Source organism: Alexandromys fortis, unplaced genomic scaffold (assembly GCF_014885135.2).
Source record: "Alexandromys fortis isolate MF-2015 unplaced genomic scaffold, M_Fortis_MF-2015_v1.1 scaffold_119, whole genome shotgun sequence".
In the NCBI taxonomy this organism is placed as follows: Eukaryota; Metazoa; Chordata; class Mammalia; order Rodentia; family Cricetidae; genus Alexandromys; species Alexandromys fortis.
The window spans coordinates 1,555,571-1,577,310 of record NW_026067991.1 but is presented as its reverse complement, the minus strand read 5'-3'; the positions used below and the strand labels follow the sequence as shown (position 1 = coordinate 1,577,310).

General features: G+C 54.0%; 1 protein-coding gene across 1 annotated transcript; it reads right to left on the bottom strand.

Moving 5' to 3' along the window:
- Positions 1 to 896: 896 nt before the first annotated feature.
- Positions 897 to 21,586, bottom strand: Meltf (melanotransferrin). The gene is made up of 16 exons (XM_050159878.1): positions 21,320 to 21,586; positions 20,055 to 20,209; positions 18,336 to 18,435; positions 16,225 to 16,407; positions 15,218 to 15,374; positions 14,013 to 14,080; positions 9,937 to 10,124; positions 9,175 to 9,355; positions 8,419 to 8,570; positions 6,764 to 6,860; positions 5,836 to 6,030; positions 5,031 to 5,187; positions 4,866 to 4,933; positions 3,314 to 3,501; positions 1,795 to 1,993; positions 897 to 1,284 (listed from the first exon to the last, which is right to left on the bottom strand). Exons 1-16 carry the CDS (start codon positions 21,381 to 21,383, stop codon positions 1,205 to 1,207), a joined length of 2,232 nt encoding a protein of 743 aa, XP_050015835.1. The 5' UTR covers positions 21,384 to 21,586; the 3' UTR covers positions 897 to 1,204.
- Positions 21,587 to 21,740: the final 154 nt, after the last annotated feature.

The window sequence follows — 21,740 nt, the reverse complement described above, 5'->3', positions numbered from 1 at the left end:
GGAGAGGGGAGAGGGTCATCCCTGAGCTTTCTGTGGATTCTCACAGTGTGCAGGAACCAGGGGCCCCTTTTGCACCAGGTGCAGGGCTTGGGCAAAGACAGGGCTCTTCCCAGCCCCATGGTTCAGGCATGTCCTCAGGCCCAGTTCAACACAGGTGGCGATTTTGGGCTAGCTCACGCTCCTTCAAACAAGGGATAGAAATGCTCCCACACAGTCAAGGTGTGTGTGTTTGTATGTGTGTATGTGTGTGTGTGCATGTATGTGTGTGTGTGTGGTGATGGTGGGGGGCGAGGGACACAGTGAGGCAGGGAGGAAGATAATGTTGAGGTTGACCCCAAAGGAGGGAGCTGTGGATTCTAGGCAGCAGTCTCACGATGCGGAGAGGTCCAGGCAGGGCAGGGCAAGTCCTGCAGCAGGAAGTCCCCACCCTGCATCAGGCTCCTCATCGACTGACATTCATACTGGGGGCGAGGCTGGCAGAGGGGTAGGAGTACTTGCACCTCTTTCACCTGAGGTTTTCTGCAGGACTTCATCTCCACAGTCCAGCTCTGGCCTTTCTCCCATCCCTGTCTGGTAGAGTCTACTGTCCAGGGGGCTGGGCCCCTTGGTGCCACAGAAGACAAGGACAAAGGTCAGGTGCTCAGCAACCCTGCTCCTCCGAGGGCTTGGGCCTCTGAACCTCGGTGGACAGATGTACTCAGGAGAGAGCGGTGGGGCAGTGGGAGTAGGGACTGAGGGGGGAACTGTGTCACTGAGATCCTCTAGGTTGGTGGTGGGTTTCTGCCTTGGCACCTCCCCAGGCGACTGACACAGAGGCAGGTGTGGGAAGCCAGCTTTGTGGTTGCCGTGGCAACCGGTCTCTCTTCCCTTCCCCAGCCCCCCGCCCCCCCCCCCAGCCAGCCTGGAGGCTCCAGGTGGGAGGCACAGGTTCGCTGCAGGCGCCGCCAGCATGGGAGGCATGACTGGGCTGCTCTCCAATTGCCTCAGGTACCAAGGGCTCAGGCAGGTGGGAAGACTTGGCCTTATCATCCTGATTCAAGAAATTTCTCTTTGGGTTAGCATCACACATCCGAGGACTGCGTGTGAGAGTCCTCGCCTTGTCTCTTGAATCCCGCGCTCTCCTGCAGGGTTAGCCGATTTCCAGGTTTCTTGGGCTGGACTGTGTAGCTTTCCTTGCTCAGGCCGCTGCCTAGAGCAACCACGTTCAGAGAACACGCGGGAGGAGGCCTGCGGCCAGGCCCAGCAGGAGCGGGGACAGCAGGGGTACTCGGTGCACTGTGGCCACTGGGAGTGGGGGTGGGGAGGGAGAATGACAGGTAGTTAAGGCAGGAAGCACCAGGCCTGTGGGCGGCCAGCTTGGTGCTCACACACAGGCAGGACTATTTCTGTGCGCCCCGCTAGCTCCAATCTCCTTTCTGCCCCACGACAATCTTGCCTTTCCCTGGTTTCTTTACATATGCATTCCCTTCCAAATTATGCTGCCTGCATATTTATGCCGTTACCTCAGATCCACTTGGGACTATCATTTTCAGCGTTTATGTTCATGATCCCGGTCTATTTGGGTGACAGGCCGGAGCTCCTCACTCAGCCGTCTGCAAGTCTCCCTGTCTGGACTTTCCCGGGACACTTAACCTTGCTAGTGTATGAAATAGGAACCTCTGCCTCACCCAGGCCTGGCATATACCCTTCTGCTTCCTCAGAGTTTTGATTCCAAACCCCCATTGGAGATGGGGTGTCTCAGGGCCCTTTGCAGGGGGTATCACAAGTGTTGGCACAGAAGGCCTGGTCCCCTACCTGCACCCGAGCATTGTTGAGACAGCATCCCTTCCAGAGCCACCACATAGTCAGGACCCAGCCATTCCAGGTACGTGGATTTCTTCCCAACAGGTATTGCTCGCACTGTGGCATCTTTGAAAAGCAGGTCTTGGCTGTGGTATTTGGAGGAGTCAAACATTTGGAACCCATTCTGGTTGCGGTCATCTCCAAACAGGTCCTAGAAACACCAAAAGCAACCGCTACGTCTGGGCTTACAGACAATCGCGGGGGTCCCAAAGAGCAAGCACTTCAGGGCGCCAAGTCTGTCGAAACCATCTACTTCACTACTGATGAGCCTCTGTCATGAAAGACGTCTGGGGAAAGATTTGCATAGAGGTGCCATCCAAAGACAGGCAGAAATGTCACACCAGGCTGGTTCTTGAATGCAAAACTGAAGTGTGAGGCTTATAGCACGAAGGCCCCAGAAATGAGAGAGGGTGCAGATGCAATGACTAAGGGCTTGGCTGGGCCTGCTCAACATTTCTCAATCTTTTTGGCAATGATTTCTCGTCAATCTTACAGGCATCCTTTCCAATGAGCCCAGACAGTCTCACAGATAGGAGCTCCTGTTCTGTCACCAGGACTGAGAAAAATAGTGAGGGAGTTGATGATGTCATCACCAAACCCCATCGGGGTCCCAGGGCTGATCCTGCTACTTGCTTCCCTGATGGGAACCCTTGGCCTGAATGAGAGTTGGACAGCCCTAGTGAGCTAGAGGAAGGCGAGACATAATGCCAGGAGCTGGTGACCTAGTCCTATAAGCCTAGAACTTAGGAGGCTGAGGCAGAAGGATTGGGACTTTGAGCACAGCTTGGGACAGATAACAATATGAACAGGGACATCTTGTTCACATATGTATAAGGTGTGTCCACTGTTATTAATAATCAAGGGGAAAGGGGGAAGTGACATGAAGGGGGACTTGTAGAGTCTCCTGAAGCTAGCCATTATCTCAGAAAACTGCACAACCACACGGTATTCTTCCCCGCTTCGGAGAGCTTGGGGGACCAGCTGAGGGAGTCGCTGGCTTGAGGGAGCTGCTCTTGGGGGACAGAGTACATATAATTCCAAGGTTTAGGACAGCCCAGAGGCTTCGCTGGTCTACGGTTCTGGTGGATCAAAGGAGGGCCAATTCAGCCTAATAAATGGAGCTAGGAGGAAACCAGTCTGGTGTGGGGACCCAAAAGCAACAGGAAAAATGAGGGTGGGGCTCAGGAGGAGGGGGCTGTGGCTAATGCTGCTGTGAGGTCAGGGGTCATGGTGCCCTTGACAAGAGCAGTTTCGGGGACCTAGCAAGTATTGTCTGGAGTGGGGTTACCCCCAAGAGAGCCCATGAGGGGAACTGATGGTCCCAGCGTGGAGATAGCGTCAGAGGGGTTTTGCTCTCAAGGGGAGCGGCGGGGTACTTCCCAGGCAGGTATGGGGCTCTGGGTTTGAACTTCCAGCACTGCACAAGAGTAATAGCGGTAGTTGTAGTTATCAGAGATGCGAGGCCACTCACCTGGGCCTTGTCCAGAAGTCCATACACAGTGAAGATGTTGGTGTCTGGATGCACCATGACAGCCTGGGATGGCATCTGTGCCAGGTTGCAGGCTTGGAACTGGCTTACTTCAGCCCGTGCCCCATTGGGGCACAGCAGCTCATAGTCTTGCGACCTGAGGTGAGCAGCCCAGGGTTCAGGATTGTGGCCTGAGGGACAGCATGGGGTGGGAAGAAGTGGGAGAGAGATGCATGAGACCCTTCACCAGGAAGAGGTGGTGCTATCTGGACAGCTTCCCAGGAATCAGCATTCCAACCAGCATTTGTGATGCTGAAGCAAGCGGCTGGTACCCTGCCGAGTCCTGTCCTTTTGTCTTGAGGTGCACACTTAGCATCCGCCCTCCCCTTTCCAGAAGGAACACCAGGTGGGTTCCTCATTGAGCTAAAAATAAAAAAGCACCCTGGGAGATATGTCATGGCAGCCAAATCTCCACAGCCCTGTCCAGCACTCTGCCAGGCTTATGGGGACTAGGTAGACTGTCGGGTTCCTGCCCGGAAGGTGGGACCTGTGGTTCTGAGTGGGAGGTGGGCAAGGCAGCAGGCTGTGGCATCAGGACAGGCTTTCTCCAGCATGGTTGGGGCAGAGTCCTGTTAACCTCAGTGGCCTCTGGGGACTGTGGATAGAGTTTGTTTTTGTTTGTTTTGTTTTTCGAGACAAAGTTTCTCTGTGTAGCCCTGGCTGTCCTGGAACTTGCTCTGCAGATCAGGCTGGCCTCAAACTCACAGAGATCCACCTGCCTCTGCCTCCTGAGGGCTGGGATTAAATGTATGTACCACCAGCACCTGGCTAGAATGTGCATTTTGAAATATGCACATTCTATGTGTCTTATTTGCCTTCTGGGCCACAGCCGCACTCCTTGGGCTGTGTCTGGGACAACAGAGGAAGGGGGAAGATGGCTAAGCCTGATTTGGGGGACTGTCAAAGCCTGTGGCACAGCAGGGTAGGCAGAAAGGGCTCAGACCCCAGCCATTAACGCAGACGTGGCTTCTCCCCCTTCCCCAGACCCCCGAGAGTAGGTAGATGATGGGAGGTGAGAGGCACTGGACTCAGGATCTCAGATGCACCTTTTGGGGTCCTGGGTCTGAGTGTCTGGGCCCTTCTGCCCCAGTGGAGTCTGGGAAGATGACTCCAGGAGACACAATTGTTTGTGCGATGAACCTGGCTGGGCCATATCTTAGTGCGACTTGAGTGGACTTCCCTGCACAGGGCCTGACTTGCTCATGACCAGTGGCCAGAGGAAAGGTCTCACAGCCCCCATCCACAGGCTTCAGTGCCCCATAAGTACCTGCAGAGGGGCTGAGATGCAGCTACCACCTAGCGATGGGATATGAACTTCAATTCTGGACCAAAGGAAGGCATCCCCAGCATCTGCGCTTACGCTGGGGCCTCTGAGTTCTCTCCTGGATGCTGCTCCTTCTCCAAACCCAGCAACGTCCTGTGCCTGGATTGCTCCGGACCAGGACCAGCGCCCTCTCCCACCTGACTTTGCTCTAGCCCAAGCCCCTTCACGTACCATTTGTATTCTCAAAGACCGTTGTGTGCTTGACGAAGGCCACATCCCCTGCGTGCTCTGCAAGGCACCTGTCACACAGGAGAGCAGGGCAGCCGTCAGAAGGACAATCCTGCCTGGGGGGAGCCAGACCAGAAGATCCCCTTCCCCACAGCTACCACCAAGTACCTGAAGGCCCCGCTGTAGCCGTAGAATCTCTCCTGGCTGCTACCCACACACTTGTTACGGCCCTTCTCATCTCCCACGCAGAGCGCGCATAGCGAGGAAGGGTAGTTCCTGGGGTTGTTCACAGGTACACAGCTGCCATTGAAGAACTGGCTCACAGCTGGGGCAGAGTGGGAGGGATGTGGTGAGCTCCCCTCACCCCCGTGTCCCCAGCAGCAGAAAGATAGCCAGGGAGAAGGGCAGGCTGCAGCCCTTCCCCCATCTCATTGGCCTTGGCTTGAACTTCTTCAGGGACAGGGAGGTCACTATCTCATGATCTAGACTGTCTGTCAGGAGAGGGAACTGTCAATCCTAGTGCCTTCTGCGTGCTTTGACGTAAGACAACTGTTTATTTCCTCTGAGTTACCAGCCAGGAGAGAGGTGTGTGTCCTGTCAGCTCAAGAACCTCACAGGCTTTGCACTGTGAGAACATGGGAAGAGATTTACATGAGACAGAATATTCTTTATACCTTTATACCTTAGTAGTTAGAACATTGAGGCACAAAAGTGCACGTCCTACCCCTTTCTAACAAGGTCCCCAAATTCTAGGGGCTGCCAGATGTGGGGACAACCCAGGACTGAGTGTCTGGAACACTCAGACATGCCTTGAAGCTATGTGTATGTGTGTGTGTGTGTGTGTGTGTGTGTTTGTGTCTTGGGGGGGGGTTCTCCCAAGACCATGCCAAGAACAAGACCTGACCCTCAGAGCTGACCATCTTCCTGTCAGATCCCAGAGAGCTTCCGGGTCTGTGCCCCTCAGTGGAGGTACCTGTGAGGACATCGCAGTCCTTGGGCCGAATGAAGCCCCGCTGGATGAGGGAGCCTATGGGTACATCCCAGCCGGCAGGGCTGCCCAAGCCTGGGTGGCAGGAACGTTTGCCGCGAAGCTCGTCCAAGGTGAAGGAGTAGGAGCTGTCCCGCCTCACCACAGCCACCACAAAGTAGGAATTGCTCTTGTCCTCCTCTGCAGGGAGATGGACATCTTGAAAGGCGCCCCTTATAAGAGCTGTGATCCGTGCCTAACAGCCCCCTCCTGCTTCTCTGTCTCAGCTTGTGGGTATCTTACAGGCTTGGAGGTGCCCAGGCTGATGTTCCAGGATCCTTAGGGGGCACCTGGTGTCTCCACTCTTCACCTGGCTGAAGAACCCCAGGAGCCCCCACCTGTGGTCTTTCTTACACCCAGGTGGTATTTTTCTCACTTTTTGGGAGAAAAGCAGGCATAGCTAAGGCCTGTAGACACATTCTCTAAGCTGAGCAGGAGGGACCAAATGTTCCAAGGTCAGCCCTTAAGAGGACAAAGGACAGAGTCAAGCCCAAACCACCAAGAAGGTGTGACCAAGCCAACAGGCTTTGGAGGGCTCCACGTGATGTCAGGGAGAGGCCAAGGACACCCTTGCAGCTGTGACCTGTGTGTGGCCTGGGCTGGCTGGTTAGAAGGGCTTTCGTAGTTGTTAATGGGGAAACTGAAAACCAGGAGCATATGCAACAGACTCCGGCTGGGTTCCGCAAAGGCTACTTGACCCTGTTCAGGACTGAGGCCTGGGCTAGGAGGGGCCTGCTTCACGACAGATGGCTGCCAAGGCCTAGAGATGAGGTACTGCGAGGAAGCTGGAAGTTCTCGAAATGATTTCGGGGGAGGGGGGAAAAGGTCTTAGAGTTATAAAGAACGAGCCACAAGGTGGGGTAGGTACACTCACCAGCATACTGTTCTCCAGCCGCTGGGACCAGGCCATACGCCTTGCCTGCCGTGTAGATGTCCTCACCTTTCAGGGTCACAGCGTCAATATGGCCAGCCTGCCGAAAACAGGGAGGGGCTCTGGATGGCAGGAATCCTTGGAAATAGGGGCTTTTCCCCTCTCGGGGGGAAGGAGGGGTTTGTGAGCTCTGCCTCTTTCTTTGGGAGTCCCCCTGGTTGGGAGAATCCCACTCTGTTCCTCTCTGTCCCTTCTTGCACTCACGAAGACGCCAGGCCCAGAGGCTGCTGGGTGGCTGAAGGGCTAAGAGCAGCTGACACAGGTGTGTGCGTGTGGGGGGGGGGACACACTTCAGTTCCTGGTGACATCAGTTTTTCAGAGTACAGATGTTGAGACTCCTGCATCCCTGCTCTGCCTAGCACTACCCTTGACCTACTACTGCTTGGTCCCCGGGGACTGCCATCTTCCAGAGGCCTGAGGTCTCTCAGCACTCTTCAGTGGGTGGCATCTTACATGGACAAAATGTACCTACAATGGCAGAATGGCCCAGAGAACCCTAGGGCCTCAGGACGATCTTCCCTGAGTCTGTCTGAGAAGGCAGCAGGCAGTCTCCCCTCCAGCCACCCTGGACCCTTCCTTCCGGGTCCCCTATACCCTGTCCCAGTTGCCCGTTCCGAAGCTTTTTGATCCTAGCCCAGGTAGCTAGTATCCTGAAAAGGGCAATACAGCTACAGAAATATGGTAAACCCTAGGAGAAGGGCCAGGTTGGAGAATGAGGGTGTCCCACACTGTGCAGCCCATAGGTATGAGGAGGTGACAGCGGGCAGCAGATACATAGTTGGTACACCTCTTGGGGCCTCCTTTTCACTCAGTTCCTCACACCTTCTGTGATAGAAAGGAGGACACAGCCTGACCCCTACGCCAGGGCCTGGTCACCGTGGGATTCAGGAAAGGACAGCAAAGGCTATACTGGACACCATCTCCAGAGCCTGGGAAGCTAGAACTGAGGCTCACTGGGGCCACTTGCTAGGCTTCTGAAGAGGCCTGGGGCAGTCTCCTCCTCTCTCCGCAGGCCTGGGTGCCCCCTTCTCTGAATGCTCCTCTGAGGCTGAGGGGAGGAGTGTCCCTGAGAGGCAGCTGACCCTGCCCTTCCCATCTCTTTGTGCCGGTGGCATTTGGAAAGAGATACCCAGACAAAGGTCAGTTTGCCAGGCACTGGGACAGAGAAACCCTCTCCTCCCGGCCTCCCTTTGCCTTAGTGTCCAACCGGGGAAGCCAGGAGGACAGATTGGATGGGCTCTGAGCAAGGGCTGGGGTTTTCACTGTGGATCAGTGGGTACCAGTCCTCAGGAATGGATCATATCACATGCTTAGAATAAAGAGAAACGCCACACATTCTTTCTGCCCCTTTCTATGCGGGATGTATAGTTTCCATGCATTGCTTTTAGAAACATTTTACACACTAGATCTCCAGACATGGCGGAAGCTGTTTCGAGTGTGGGCATCTAGCAAACATCTAGTAAAGGGCGGTCTCCCACTCCCGCCATGGATAGGAGGGAGAGAGACTTCCTCAGACCAAATGCCTCTTTCCAGCCGACTGGGATGGGAGACCAGGACCATGCCAGGGACCGCACTGCCTCCTCCCCGGCCCACTCCACCTGGATATGTTCCATGCAGTGCTCCGGGGACTCGGCCGACACACACTGGATCTCTGGCTTGAGTCTCTGCCGGCTGAAGGCCACAGCCATGTCTCCGCACTTCTGGATCTCGGGTGTGGACAGCACACACCAGCGCAGGTAGTGGGGCAGCCCTGTGTAGGGTACACATGGGGGCGGTAACCTCAACAGGAAGCCTTTCAAATCAGAACTCAGAGAAATTCCGGGTCCCTTTCTTATTAGCCACATGGCTGGGATATGCTATTTAACCACTTCCTCATAGGGAAGGCTGTGTGATGTTTGGGGCAGACTGGCTGCTGTGTATCGAACTCAGGCTGGCTTACTATTGCCATAGGTGGGAGACCTACAGGGACGGGGACTGGAGGCAGGGAGGCTGTTGCATTAATCCGAGCAACTGCTGATGAGCCTACACCGTGACGAGAGAGGAACGGGACGAGAGAGGAAGAGGAAGGTCAGGAATAACAGCGGACAGGATTCAGTAGTTCCAAGTCAGGCTCTGAGGACCTCAGTCCCCTAACCTGGAGGGTCTTCCAGGGTCCCACAGGACACATGACCATAGGACTGCGTCCTCCCCAAACCTCTAAGCAGTAGTGAAGTAGGAGTGACCGGTTTCTACAGGGGCCACAGGCCATAGTTTGCTGCCTGGGTAGGTGGCCGGCCCTGGCGGCCTCATAGCGAATCCTGCCACGTTGTGTTTAGGCAGAGACGTGGCCGGCAAGGGCAGGGACAGGGACTCACGGTTGGGGTCGCAGAGCAGGCCCTTCATGGCTTGCAGGTATTCCTGGCCCAGCCAGGCCTCATAGTTCTGGGTGGCAATGGGCACAAGCTCCAAGGTGGAGTCTTTGAACAGCAAGTTCTTCTGGCCATAGGCCTCGGAGCTGAACATCTGGAAGCTGCTGGACTCGTGGTTGAACAGAATCTGCGTGTCAAAGGGAGAAGCAAGGCAGTGAGGAGATTGCAGCCTACATCCCTCCCACCTAAGTTCAGCCACGCGAACCGCCTTCCTGCGACCTCAGGCCAGGTGCCCACCCTGCCAGTTCTCCACATTGCCTTCCCTGGTGCTCTGTTCTCTATACCCCTCCAGTTCTGCCCCATCAAGGCCCCTCCGTTTGAACACAGGGCTCATGGCTCAGGTTTAGATGGTTATGAGCACAGGTAATTCCCCGGGGTGGGTGACTGACATAGCGGGGTGACTGCAAAGCTCCGTTCGCCACTTAAGCAATGGCACAGTAGTCACCTTATTTGCCCACAGGTCGTGGTTTTGACCTTCAGAGGCACAGGTCGGAAGGACTTCCACTGAGGGGTTCTGAAACTCTGAGGAGTGCCCATGCTCTGGCTACTCCCATCCCAGACAGCTTGTGAGGTGCCTTTCACACTGCCCTGGCTGCTGGCCCCCTCGGGTCTGTCCCAGGTAGAGTCCCTCCAGACCTTAGCCCTGAGCACCCCCGCCAAGGGCCCAGTGCTACCTGGGGGCTCTCAGGGCACGACATTCCTCCTCACCTGGCCTTCATTGAGCAGCTGGAATATGAGGCCCCCATGCATGTCATTCCTGACCACCACGGCATGCGCAGGCACGCGGGCCAGGTTGCACCGTCTCCACTCAGTGACGTCGGCCCGGCTGCCATCCCTGCAGAGTAGCTGGAAGTCCTGAGACATCAGTGCCCTGCCCCAGGACGGCAGGGTTTTCCCTGGAAGGTGGTAATTGGGGAGTCAGCTCCGGTGCTCACAGAGGATGGGGAGGGCAGTGGGGGATGGGAGCGGGGTCTGGAGGAGGCTGGACAGTTTGGTGGTGGGAACCTAGTGCCCGCGATGAAAGTTCTTCAGCCGTACACAAGGCCTTGGATGCACTCTTTCTACCTCATAAGTTTTGTGAGATAAATGTGAGGTAGCTTGCCATAATACAACACGCACTAACATGGCTACTTACAAATGATAAGAAAAGTAAAAAAACCAGAGGTGCTTAGGGTGAGAGCTAAATGTAGCAAAGTGAGCAGGGGACAGGGGGCAAGGGGCAGAAGACACAGTGAATCAAGGATCTCCTCAGAGCCGTGGCCCTGAGGGAGAAGGGTAGTCCTGCAGGCTTTGCCCAAAGAGCCAAATGTTTTTATGTTGGTTTATTTCCCCGTAAGGCTTTTTCTCCTAACTCACTTCCTATGTCTGCTCCTAACCCTTGACCATCACTACACACGCAGCGGTTTTCCTAAAGTCCATGCTTCTTTTTTGCAGATCTATTTATATTTTTGTTTGCATCTATGTGAGTGTGGACAGTTGCCTGTGGAGGCCTGAAGAGGATCAGGTTCGCTGGAGTCACAGTACCTGTGAGCTGACTGATGCCTGCACTGGGGTTACAGTACCTGTGAGCTGACTGACTGATACCTGCGCTGTACCTGTGAGCTGACCGATGTCTGCGCTGGGACCTGAACTCAGCTGGAAGAGCAACAAGGCCTCAACGACTGAGCCATCTCTGTTCCCACTTTCACACCTTTCTTTTTCTTAATTTCTTTATTTATTTTTATTTTTTTGAGACAGGGTTTCTCTGTGTAGCTTTGGAGCCTCTCCTAGAACTCCCCCTGTAGACCAGGCTGGTCTCAAACTCACAGAGATCCTCCTGCCTTTGCTTCCCGAGTGCTGGGATTAAAGAGGTGCGCCACCACCACCTGGCTTCCCACATTTCTTAACAGAAAAGCAGTATTTATCTGAGATTGGCAATCAATACCAAGCAGGAGTATTATGAAGAGTCATGTTAAGGACTAGAACCAAACCACAGTGGGTCCTACCTAGTGATCCTCCTATGACCGCTAAACCCGGGGTTCTCAACCTTTCTAGCGCCGCCACCCTTTAGTGCAGTTCCTCATGCTGTGGTGGCCCCCCTTCCCCCAACAACCATAAAATCACTTTTGGTGGTACTTCCTAACTGCAATTTTGCTACTGTTATGAATTGTAAGATAAGTCTCATATTTCTGATGGTCTTAGCTTACCCTTTAAAAAGAGCCATTCCACCCCCAAAGGGGTGGCATCCCCAAAAGAGCCAATGCTCTAAACTTGAACAAGGGGACTCTTTCAGGAAGTGAGAAGGCAAAGGTTACCTGTGGGGTCATGAGCACTCTCTCACAGCTAGAAACCCAACCACTCAAGCCGCGGGCACACCCAGCAAGGCCTTTCCACACCGACACGGGCACTTAGAGAACCCTCACCATCACACAGGGCACGTCCAATGCATCTCCCCATCCCAGCCTCTCTCTACTTAAAGATGCTGAAAACCTTTCAGAATCATTTGTCAAAGAGTCAAGCATGCCTTTTAGACCTCTTGCTTCTCAGCCTCAGGGACAAAATCCTATTAACTCACCTCTCTAGGCAATGTCGATTCTACTGGTTTTGCTCTCTTCCTTCCTTCCTTCCTTCCTTCCTTCCTTCCTTCCTTCCTTCCTTCCTTCCTTCCTTCCTTCCTTCCTTCCTTCCTTCCTTCCTCCTCCTTCCTNCCTTCCTTCCTTCCTTCCTTCCTTCCTTCCTTCCTTCCTTCCTTCCTTCCTTCCTTCCTTCCTTCCTTCCTTCCTCCTCCTTCCTCCCTCCCTCCCTCCCTTCCTTCTTTCCTCCCTTCCTTCCTTCCTTCCTTCCTTCCTTCCTTCCTTCCTTCCTTCCTTCCTCTCTTCCTTCCTTCTTTCCTGTGATGTGTATGTGTGTGTGTGTGTGTGTGTGTGTGTGAAGACAGGATCTCTCTGTGTATCCCTGGCTGTCCTGAAATTTGCTCTGTAGACCAGGCTGACTTGATCTCACAGAGATATGCCTGCCTCTACCTCCTGAGTGTGGGGATTAAACGTGTGTATAACTATATCTGGCTCACAAAGATGTTTCTTAACTACTTCTTTAGAAACCATTAGGTTACTACTTAAACTTTAAAAAGAAACAAAAGAAAACAACAACAATCACACAGACAAACAAAACAACAACAAAATAATCAGGGGCTAGAGAGATGGCTCAGCATTTAAGAGCACTGGCTACTCTTCCAGAGGACCTAGGTTTGATTCCCAGCACCTACTGTAAATCCAGCCCTAGGGCTTCTGATGATCTCCTCTGGCTTCCTTGGGCACTGGGTGTGCAAATAATGTACAAACATACATTCAGACCAAATACTCATGCATACACAAAACTAAAAAAAAAAAAGAGATAAAGAAAAAAATAAAATACTGATTCAAACTCAACACAGTGCTATTGTTTGCCCCCCTTCCAAGCTCTCCCTTGCTAACCCATCTTGGGGACCATCAAGGACGGTTCACCTAACGGTCCTGTCCTGTCCTGAAGACAGCTCTTTGTGCCTTGTCTTTTACTAAATAGCGTGCTGTCCACCACTAAGTTTGGTTTATGTCTGCCTTCATGAATTTTAGACTACATGATGGATCCACCGACTTAGGGCACAACAATTAGCTCCAAAGGACAGGCATTGAAGCCACTCCCAGAAGCCATAGGTTATTAGATGAAAATCCAAGTGCCAAGGTGGGGCTGCCTCCCTATGAGTTGCATCAAAGGACCATGCCTGGATAGTTAATTTTGTAGGACTGTTCTGGTTTTAAGACAGCTCTTTTGTGCCTTAAGACCTCACTAACCCCCTCCCCCCAAACCCAAACAACAATAACAAAAACAAGAAACAAAGAGAATAAGGCTCACACACCCTGGACCAGACAAAAGTCAGGAGTGGCCGCTGGGGTGGGGGCAGGCTGGGAGCTGGGGGTTAGGGATGGGGAGAGTGGGAGCACAAGGGTTTGCTTTAGTCCACAGTACGATTGTGGTACTTTAAAAAAATCTTACTGGGGGGCTGGAGAGATGGCTCAGAGGGTAAGGGCACTAGCTGCTCTTCCAGAGGTCCCGAGTTCGATTCCCAGCAACCACATGGTGGCTCACAACCATCTGTAATGTAATGAGACCTGGTGCCTTCCTTGCCAGCAGTACATTGTATGCTTAATAAATAAATCTTAAAAAAAATCTTACTGCATATAATTTCTACTTCAGTTTAGAGAGGGGAAAAAACTCTTACTGATATTCAGGTAAATTCAAATTAAAAGATAGTTCCAGCCATATCTGTAATCTTAGCACTTATGGTAATCCTCCTGCCTCAGACATCCAAGTGCTGGGATTATAGGCATTCCCCACTGTGTTTGGCTGAAGGTTCCAAACTTCAACTACTACAAAGTTCAAAACAAATTTAAACCAATCCATCCCAGCAACCTATCTTCAGCAAGATTGTCCAGGGGCAGGCTGGTCTTCTCCAGGTCACAGGCACACAGGGGACATCAGGAACGGACAGGGCAGCCCACAGTATCTGGTGCAGGGTTAGTAGACTTAAGTGGTCATGGAGAGAACCCAGTGCTACACGCAGAGCAGAGGCTCGCTCCACCCACCCTTGCCGCACCAAGCAGCTGGAATGTCGCTGGTGAGACCCCTCTGCGGCCTTCTGCAGACGGGGAGCTAAGGTCTGAAGACATGGGGCTTACCCAGAGTCCCCCGGGAGACTCAGAGCAGCACTGAACCAGACTGCTAGGATCTAGGGCCAACCTGGGCAGCTCGGCCTGATCCCCACTCACCGTCCGTGTTCTCCAGCACCGTGCTATGCTTCACAAAGGCCACATCCCCTGCTCCTTCCGCCAGGCACCTGTGTAGGAAAAACCACGAGCCTGGGTGGAGCCCTGCTTCGTCCATTCAATGCCACCCCGCTTCTACCCTGGGAGTTTGACCAGGGCTTCAGGGGATGACCCTAGGAGGTATGTATTTTACAGTTCTTCAGTTCAGGGGGCCCGCCCCCAGACTGTTGTTGGCATGGTTTTGCCACGCTGTGGACCCTTTTTTTTTTAGCTCCGCCATATGTCGGGTGGACCAATAGGCGGGATGGGCTTCTTTGAGCTTGCATGCTCTCTCCTTTCAAGACAGGGTTTCCCTGTATAGCCCTGGTTGTCCTGGAACTTACTTTTTAGGCCAGGCTAGGCTGGCCTTGAACTCACAGAGAGATTCATTTGTCTCTGCCTCCCTAGTGCTGGGATTAAAAGCGTGCTGCACTATGCCAGGCTGTGAGTGGCCCCTTACAGCCAGTGTGGGGCCTGCGCTGCCTTCCTTGGCCTCCCATCTGAAGCCTAGACATCCAGTATATTTTGAAGATGACTCTCCTCTGACACAGGGGACTGGACGAGGAGGCCTTTCATGTCGTACTCAAATGTCCCAAGTGGAAAGGATCGTGACTTTCATATTCTCCCAATATGGGAGGCAGATTGGCCAGAAAATGAGTAAGCTGAGCTGGGGGCCGGGGAGGTACCGGACCACTGAGGTCTGTGTGGGACATGGGGAGGTAGTAGGGACTGTGTCCTCCCTCTGTGGTACAAATTGTTCCCCCGGCCACCAATAATAGGGTGCCAGGTGGGGACATGAAGGACTGATCGCTGCAGGAGCTGGGAATTCTCATGCAAGACATGGGACTAGACATGAGCCCTTAGACTCTCTCTTGGGTCATGGCAGGCTGAAGTGCCGGGTCAGGACCAGCATAGGGAAAGGCCCTCCCTGACGGGCAGACATCAGCAGCCTGAGCTGGCTTTTTCCATTTTCCTTGGTCAGAGCCCTCCCTTTTCTAAGCACACCAAACATGTTGACTTTGTGAGCAAACCCACCCTGGCATCTTCCGGTTTCGTGTTTATTATAAACCGGGAAGAGGTCTGCACAAAGGGCTCTTTGAGGCCCGGCAGACCACAGGTCACTTCCCTGCATCCCTTAGCTCTCCCGCTGCACCCTGCCCGGCCCTCACCGGAAGGCCCCGCTGTAGTCATAGTATCTCTCCAGGGGGCTCTTGTCACACACGTTGTGCCCAGAGGGGTCGCCACGGCACAGACGACAGAGGGACTCGGAGTAGCTGGTTTCTCCAGCTCCAGGGACGCAGCTGCCCCCGAAATAATCGCCAACGGCTGTCGGGAGGAGCAAAGAGAGGTCACTGACCCCACCTTCCAGCTTCAAGTGAAGAAAGGTTAACTGGATCACACTAGTACTCCCAGACTGGGCCCTTAGACCCGGGTGGGGCTGTCGCTGTGGCTGGAAGGTAGAATGTTGTCTATGAATGTCTTCACAGGACAGCTGAGTGCAAACTGGGTTCTGTTCTCACTGCAGAGTTTTCAGATCAGCGACCAGCAATTTTACCCAAAAGGTGAAAGTAGTGAAGAGACTTGGCTTGTTGTGGGGTCTGACCTACCTGCTGACCTGCTTTGTGGGGTTTTCTTTCTTTCTTTCTTTCTTTCTTTCTTTCTTTCTTTCTTTCTTTCTTTCTTTCTTTCACACTAGACTGGTAGACCACCCATACATACTTGGCCACCCTGAGAGACTGTGGCCCTAAGATATCCCAGGTTGTCAGTTATACCATGGCTGAGTCCACAAGTCACTTGGGAGCTTATGGGTGACATCAGCAACTTGTCTAGGGGGCTTGGGACACATCTATACACAGGCCACCCTCAGCAGCCTACACGAGGCCAAACTCTTCTTGGTTGTCTTCCTACAACTGTGGTTGGGTCCTCGGCCGGGCTGTATTATATGGGAAGGGGCAATGGGCTCTGTAGGAGCCAACCAGCCGGAAACTCAAACGGAGGCCACCAGGCTGGGCTAGCAGAGTGGAGGGGGTGATGCCCTGACTGTAGTCAGGGAAGGCTCTCCTAAGAGGTAGGGCTTTGCAGGTTCCAAGGGGGCATGGGATGAGAGCCATGCATGGGCAGAGTGAGAAATGAGGGGCTGACTGGAGACTTCAAGCTGCCCCCCCCCAGCCCTCACCTTTGAGCACATCACAGCCCATCACTGAGAGGTGGCCGCTCTCCACTAGGTAGCCAACAGGCACGTTCCAGCCCACAGTCCGGTTGATGCCTGTGTGGCAGGACTTGATGCCCTTCAGGGTGTTGATGGTCACGTTGGAATTCCTCCTGACCACGGCCACAGCGTAATAGGAGGTCCCAGCATCTAGAGAGGGAGAAAGATGGAGTGAGAACAGCAAGGGAGAGGGACACAGGCGACTCCAGGAAAAGCTGTGGAAGATGGTATTCAATGCACGTGTGTGCGTGTGCACGCACGTGTGCATTCAGTGTGCACGCGCCTGGTCAGTGTGTGTGCACGTGCTTGCGTGCATGTAGAGGTGAATACATGGATGTGTGCTTGGTTCTCTATCATTGAGAGAGCTGGTGAGAACGCATCTTACCACAAGATTTCCCCTCCGGCCCCCGCCGCACCCCTCCTCTGCCTTGTGAACGAGACACGTACAGGGACAGTGATTCATTCAACTGTTCCCATTTTCCTTCTCGAGCCATCTGGCCATTGCTGGGTCTCCACAACTTGAGTCAGAAGAGCCTTCGCTTTCTGAGAGCGGAAACCCTCAGGAGAGCTTGCAGGTTTGAAGTCAGGGCCATGGTTATAGAGAGGAAGGCAGCTGAGGGAACAGGCTCGGGTACTCTGAGTGCTGGGGGTGGGAAGCAGGGTGGAGAGACACAGGGAGCTAGTGATGTGGCCCCAAGTCACTCAGATCTCTGAATGGCTCTGGGTATGTGGGCTCTGCAGCTCCACAAGACTCCTGGGCCCATTGTAAAGAAGGGCTATTCAGAAAAGACACATAATCCTCTACAGGGACCGAAGACTGGGCCAGTCATATACACCTTCCCCCTTCCTCCCCCTGACCCCCATCACACACACACACACACACACACACACACACACACACACACACACACAATGTGGTCATGGATGCTCATGATCACAGCATGCTTGGGTTTGGAAAAAACTAAGCAGCTGTTTCTCACCATCCGGTGCTGCCTCTCTTATGAGTTTCTGGAGCCATCCAGAACTCTCCTGCCAGCCCATCATTGGAGCCCTGCCCCATCAGCCTCCCTTCTGTCTTCCTCTGCAGGCTTCCTGGTACCTCTTTCTCTTGCCCTGTGGGCTTTGGGGTGCATGCCGGCTAACTGACTCTTGCTGGTGAAGCAGGACTTCTCCTCACCATTCCACTCCCAACCAGGGTCCCATGGGTGCTCAGTGGGGTACTAAGTTAGCCAGAGGAAGAGCTGTGCCAGTGACCCATGAGCCAGGGCAGTTGGTGGCCTTCGAGGAAAGGCTGCTTGTGCTGGACTGTGACCTGTGTTGTGAGACTATCACTAATTCAATTAGTAGCCAACTGGGCCTTCTCTGGCTAGTGTGGAGACTTGGATGAGGCCCCATTCAGAGGTTGGCAAGGCAGAGGGCCAAGGCCTTAGGGAAGGCTCATGGTGAGCACCAGAGCTTGGGGACCCTTCACAGGTCCTTGGCAAAGATGCGAGGAGGGCCTGGGAGCTCATGAGAGGATATGACTGTTGCCTTGCCAGCAATAGAGGCTGGGCATTGGCCAAGCTGTGTGAGACACACAGAACATGTCAGGTAGAAGGAGACTGGCATGGGCCATGTGACGGGACGAGAATCTGCCCCAGGTGTGGCATGTTTCTGGGTCTGCTGGGCTCTGCAGCTCTCACCCCTTCTGTCCCCATCCCGCACCAGCTGCCTCTGATAGGGGCACTGAATTATGTGTATATATGGGCACTCTGGTGACCAGGCACCTGCACATTGGGTTCCACCTAGTTCTGCCCCAGGCACGCGGCTGCCCCTCAGTAAAAGCCCAGTGGGCAAAAGTTGGGGTTTTGCTGTCGGGCCACACTGGAAGAAGAGCAGACTCGGTCAGCTTTTGCACCCCTGGCTCTCCCACCTAAAAGTTTCAAGAGAGAACTAGGAAATTCTCAGAAGGGCTTTTTGCCTGGACCCCCAGAAGTATTTTATGGATAGAGCTGGTGACCAGCCTGGGGGCTTCAAGGTCACATGGCCACACTGGCCCTGACTTCTGTGTGGGATCTTTGTTTCTCCCTGCCCCTTACCTTGGTCATACACTTCACCCACCACTGGCTTCAGGCCGTGCTCCTTCCCCGCCTCATAAATGGCTCCTCCATCCAAGGTGATGGCATCAGCTTCTTGGTCCTGATGGCAGAGGGAAGGTCAGCCAGCCCAGCTGTGGGCCCACTTAGCCAGAACTCAGTGACACCCACAGAGCCCCTCAAGAAGCACGGAGACCTCCAAAGCCTTCATCTGACCCAGGAACCTTATCTTATCTTGGCCCCGCCCCGAGGGCCCAGGACTCAACCTGACTTTATTACATTTGCTCTTTACAAATATTAGTTATGAATTTTACAGGATCATAACAGAAAGGCACAGTGAAACACTGGGGGCTACAAGCAGGAGCTGTAGTGGAAAGAATCTCTTCATTGTGAGGTTCTGGGCCTCCTGCCCCGGTCCCCAGCTAGGCTTTCCCTTCAAGAGAGTTCATGCGGGACCGAGGCTGAGAGGAACTGTCCTCAGTGTCGCTGCCTTCTGCCCTCAAAGGGCTGGCTCCATTGGCTGGTTAGTTCTCAGAGGCCTCTTGGGGGCCAGACTGCAATGGAGCCCCAGGCAGTACCTGTCCTATGGTGACTTACCTTTCTAGTCCTATCCTGCCTCTGAGAAGGGCCGGTGCCAGTTTACTGGATCTCCCATCACCCAGACTTGCCTTCCCATCTCACATTCTCAGGGCCCTAGGTTGGGGGTTTCTTCTCTAGGAAACTTACAAGCCTCATTCTGAAAAACTCTGAGGCAGTGAGTAGTCACCATGGGCCATGAAGCCACTGTGTTAGCTAGGGTTCCCCCCACCCCCGAATTTGACACAAGCTACAGTTATCTGAGAAGAGGAAAACTCAGTTGAGAAAATGCCTCCATCAGATTGGTCTGTGGAGCATTTTCTTTTCCTTCCTTCCTTCCTTCCTTCCTTCCTTCCTTCCTTCCTTCCTTTTTCTGTTTTGTTTTTTCAAGCCAGGGTTTCTCTGTGTAGCCCTGGCTGTCTTGGATCTCACTCTGTAGACCAGGCTGGGCTTGAACTCACAGAGATCCATTTGCCTCTGCCTCCAGAGTGCTGGGATCAAAGGTGTGCACCACCATGGCCAGTTGGAGCATTTTCTTGATTGACGGTAGATATGGAAGGACCCAGGACAGTGTGGGCAGTGGCACCCCTGGGCTGGTGGTCCTGGTTGTGTAAGAATGTAAACTGAACAAGCCAGGAGGAGCGCAAGGATGTAAGCAGCCCCCTCCATGGCCTCTGCATCAGTTCCCAACTACAGGTTTCTGCCTTGAGTTCTTGCCCTGACTTCCCTTTTTGATAGACTGTAACAAATAAACCCTTGTCCTTCCAAGCTGCTTTTGGTCACGGTGTTTATCACTGCATAGAAAAACAAGCTAGGACACTCACTATGGCTTGCTTTCTCCCCCACGAGTGGGTAGTGTCCCTATCCCCATCCCAGCAGGGCCATTGTACAAGGGAAATCCTACCTGAAGATTTTCTCCACGTTCTCCTTTCCCCACTGGTGCCTATCTGGACTACAGCCCCTTCACGCCCCCGCCCCCCACCGGGAAGGAAAAAGTCAGGCGCTTGCTGCTGGGGAAACTCGTCCAGCCCTGGCAGAGGGACATCGGCCTCTTCACAGTGAATGGGGCTGTTGTGTGCTCCTCCTGAGTCAGAGCCCTCTTGTCTGAGCCAGGGGTGGGGAACGGGCAGAAGGGAGAGGTCTCACCTTGATGAGCTGGACACAGTGGTCAGAAGAGGTGCCCTGGATGCAGAGGAGGGAGGGCTGGATGCCAGCCTCCTGGAAGGCCTTGCTCATGTCTTCGCATTTCCGCTGCTCCGGGTCTGAGATGGTACACCAACGCACCTCCATCACACCGAGTACTGTGGGCCAGGCAGCAGACAACCGTTCCTTGTTTATGCAGCCCGTGGTGACCCCACCAGCCTGCATGGCCAGTCCCCCGCCACACAGTCTTGCATTCCCACGGCAAAGCAGTGAGTGAGACACAGCGGCAGGGCAGAGCTGCGCCTGCGGATGGGTGGCTCAGAACCCAGCCCACTACAGAGCAGTGGAGAATCCCTGCCATGGAGCTCAGGCTGGGGAGAGGTGAGCACCGGCCCCGTACCTCAACAGGCTCCGTGACCAGCAAATTCCTGCCCCCTTCCAAAAAAGGTGCTGGCCCAGGATCCCATCTCAGTACCGTCTCTGCCCTTCTGCTCAAGAACTGGACCTTGTGACTGAATGGTGTGGGGGCCCTGCCTTCTGCAGTGGGGGCAGAGTCAGGCCCTTGTCATGGGAAGGTGAGACAAGCGAGGGAGGTTGAGGAGTGGATAGGTGGATTCAGGTTTCTGTCCCCTTAATGGTGACATCCGAGACTTATTAGCAGGTGAGAAGCCCACCTTCCGTGTTGGAAGTCAGCTATGCAGAGAAGGACACACAGGTCCTCTGTGGGCTTCTTCTGGGTCCCTTGATCTGACCAGGTCAGAGTCCTAGGGAGTGTTCCAGCAGGGGCCCAGAGGAAGAGGTTCCAGAGTTCCTAGGGGCTGATGACTTTGCAGCCAGAATTCTCTGGAGGCCTATACTTCGGGGAAAGATCTGAAACTTGTCTTTGGTCTGTCTGTCTGGGGGCCAGGCCCCTTCCGATGATAACCTGCATCCCATCCTCACCAAAGGTCACCACCTGTACATTCCACTGCCTCCTTCAGCTATGGAGCTCGGAGCACTCAATCCTTGTCCCCAAGGCTCCTCTCTTCCTCCTCCTTTTTACCCTCTTTTTTCTTCCTCTGTCATCACGGCGACCGCATCCCCTAAACTCCCTCCCACCTTCTGCACCAGACAGGACACCCTGGGACTTCTTCCCCGACATCTGGCACTCATTTTGGAGGCCTGGCTCAAGGCTGCTTCCTTCGTGCTGTGCCCTGGTAGGGGTGAGGGACCCACAGACTTAGTACAGTGCCGCTCAGCACCTTACTCTCCCTGGGGGACATTCTCACCAGTGTACAGGGACAGGAGCAGCAAGAGAGTCACACTCAGGAACCTCATGGCAGTGTGCAGCATGCAGTTGGGTTGGCTAGGGTCCTGGCAGGTCCGGCCTGGCTTCCTCTCCTTGGTCTCACTGACCCTCCACTATTTAAGCGCAGCTCTGGCAGAGTCCACGCCCCTGACACACCCTGCACTGAATACCTGAACTGAATGCGCGGCCTTGGCTTTACCTCTGGCACCCCCTGCTGACGCCTCCGGCTGACCCAAGGTGGCTGACCCGACTCAGTTACTCCCTGGCCCTCTCTGTTCTGTAAGACTTTAAGACAATTCTGAAGCCATTTTTGACAATTCTGAATCCTCTCAGCCTCCGTACCATAGTGCTTCCCCTCCTCCCCTGGGAACCTAGGACCTAACAGCTACACTCGCACTTAC

Bases quoted from the DNA above. Each gene is read 5' to 3' on its own strand.
- Meltf (XM_050159878.1), bottom strand. From the start codon at position 21,383: ATGCTGCACACTGCCATGAGGTTCCTGAGTGTGACTCTCTTGCTGCTC. The intron at 14,081-15,217 runs GTGAGGGCCGGG...TTTCCTACACAG, and splicing joins GACTACAGCGGGGCCTTCCG to GTGCCTGGCGGAAGGAGCAG. The intron at 1,285-1,794 runs GTAGGGGACCAG...CCCCACTCCCAG, and splicing joins TCAACAATGCTCGGGTGCAG to TGGCCACAGTGCACCGAGTA.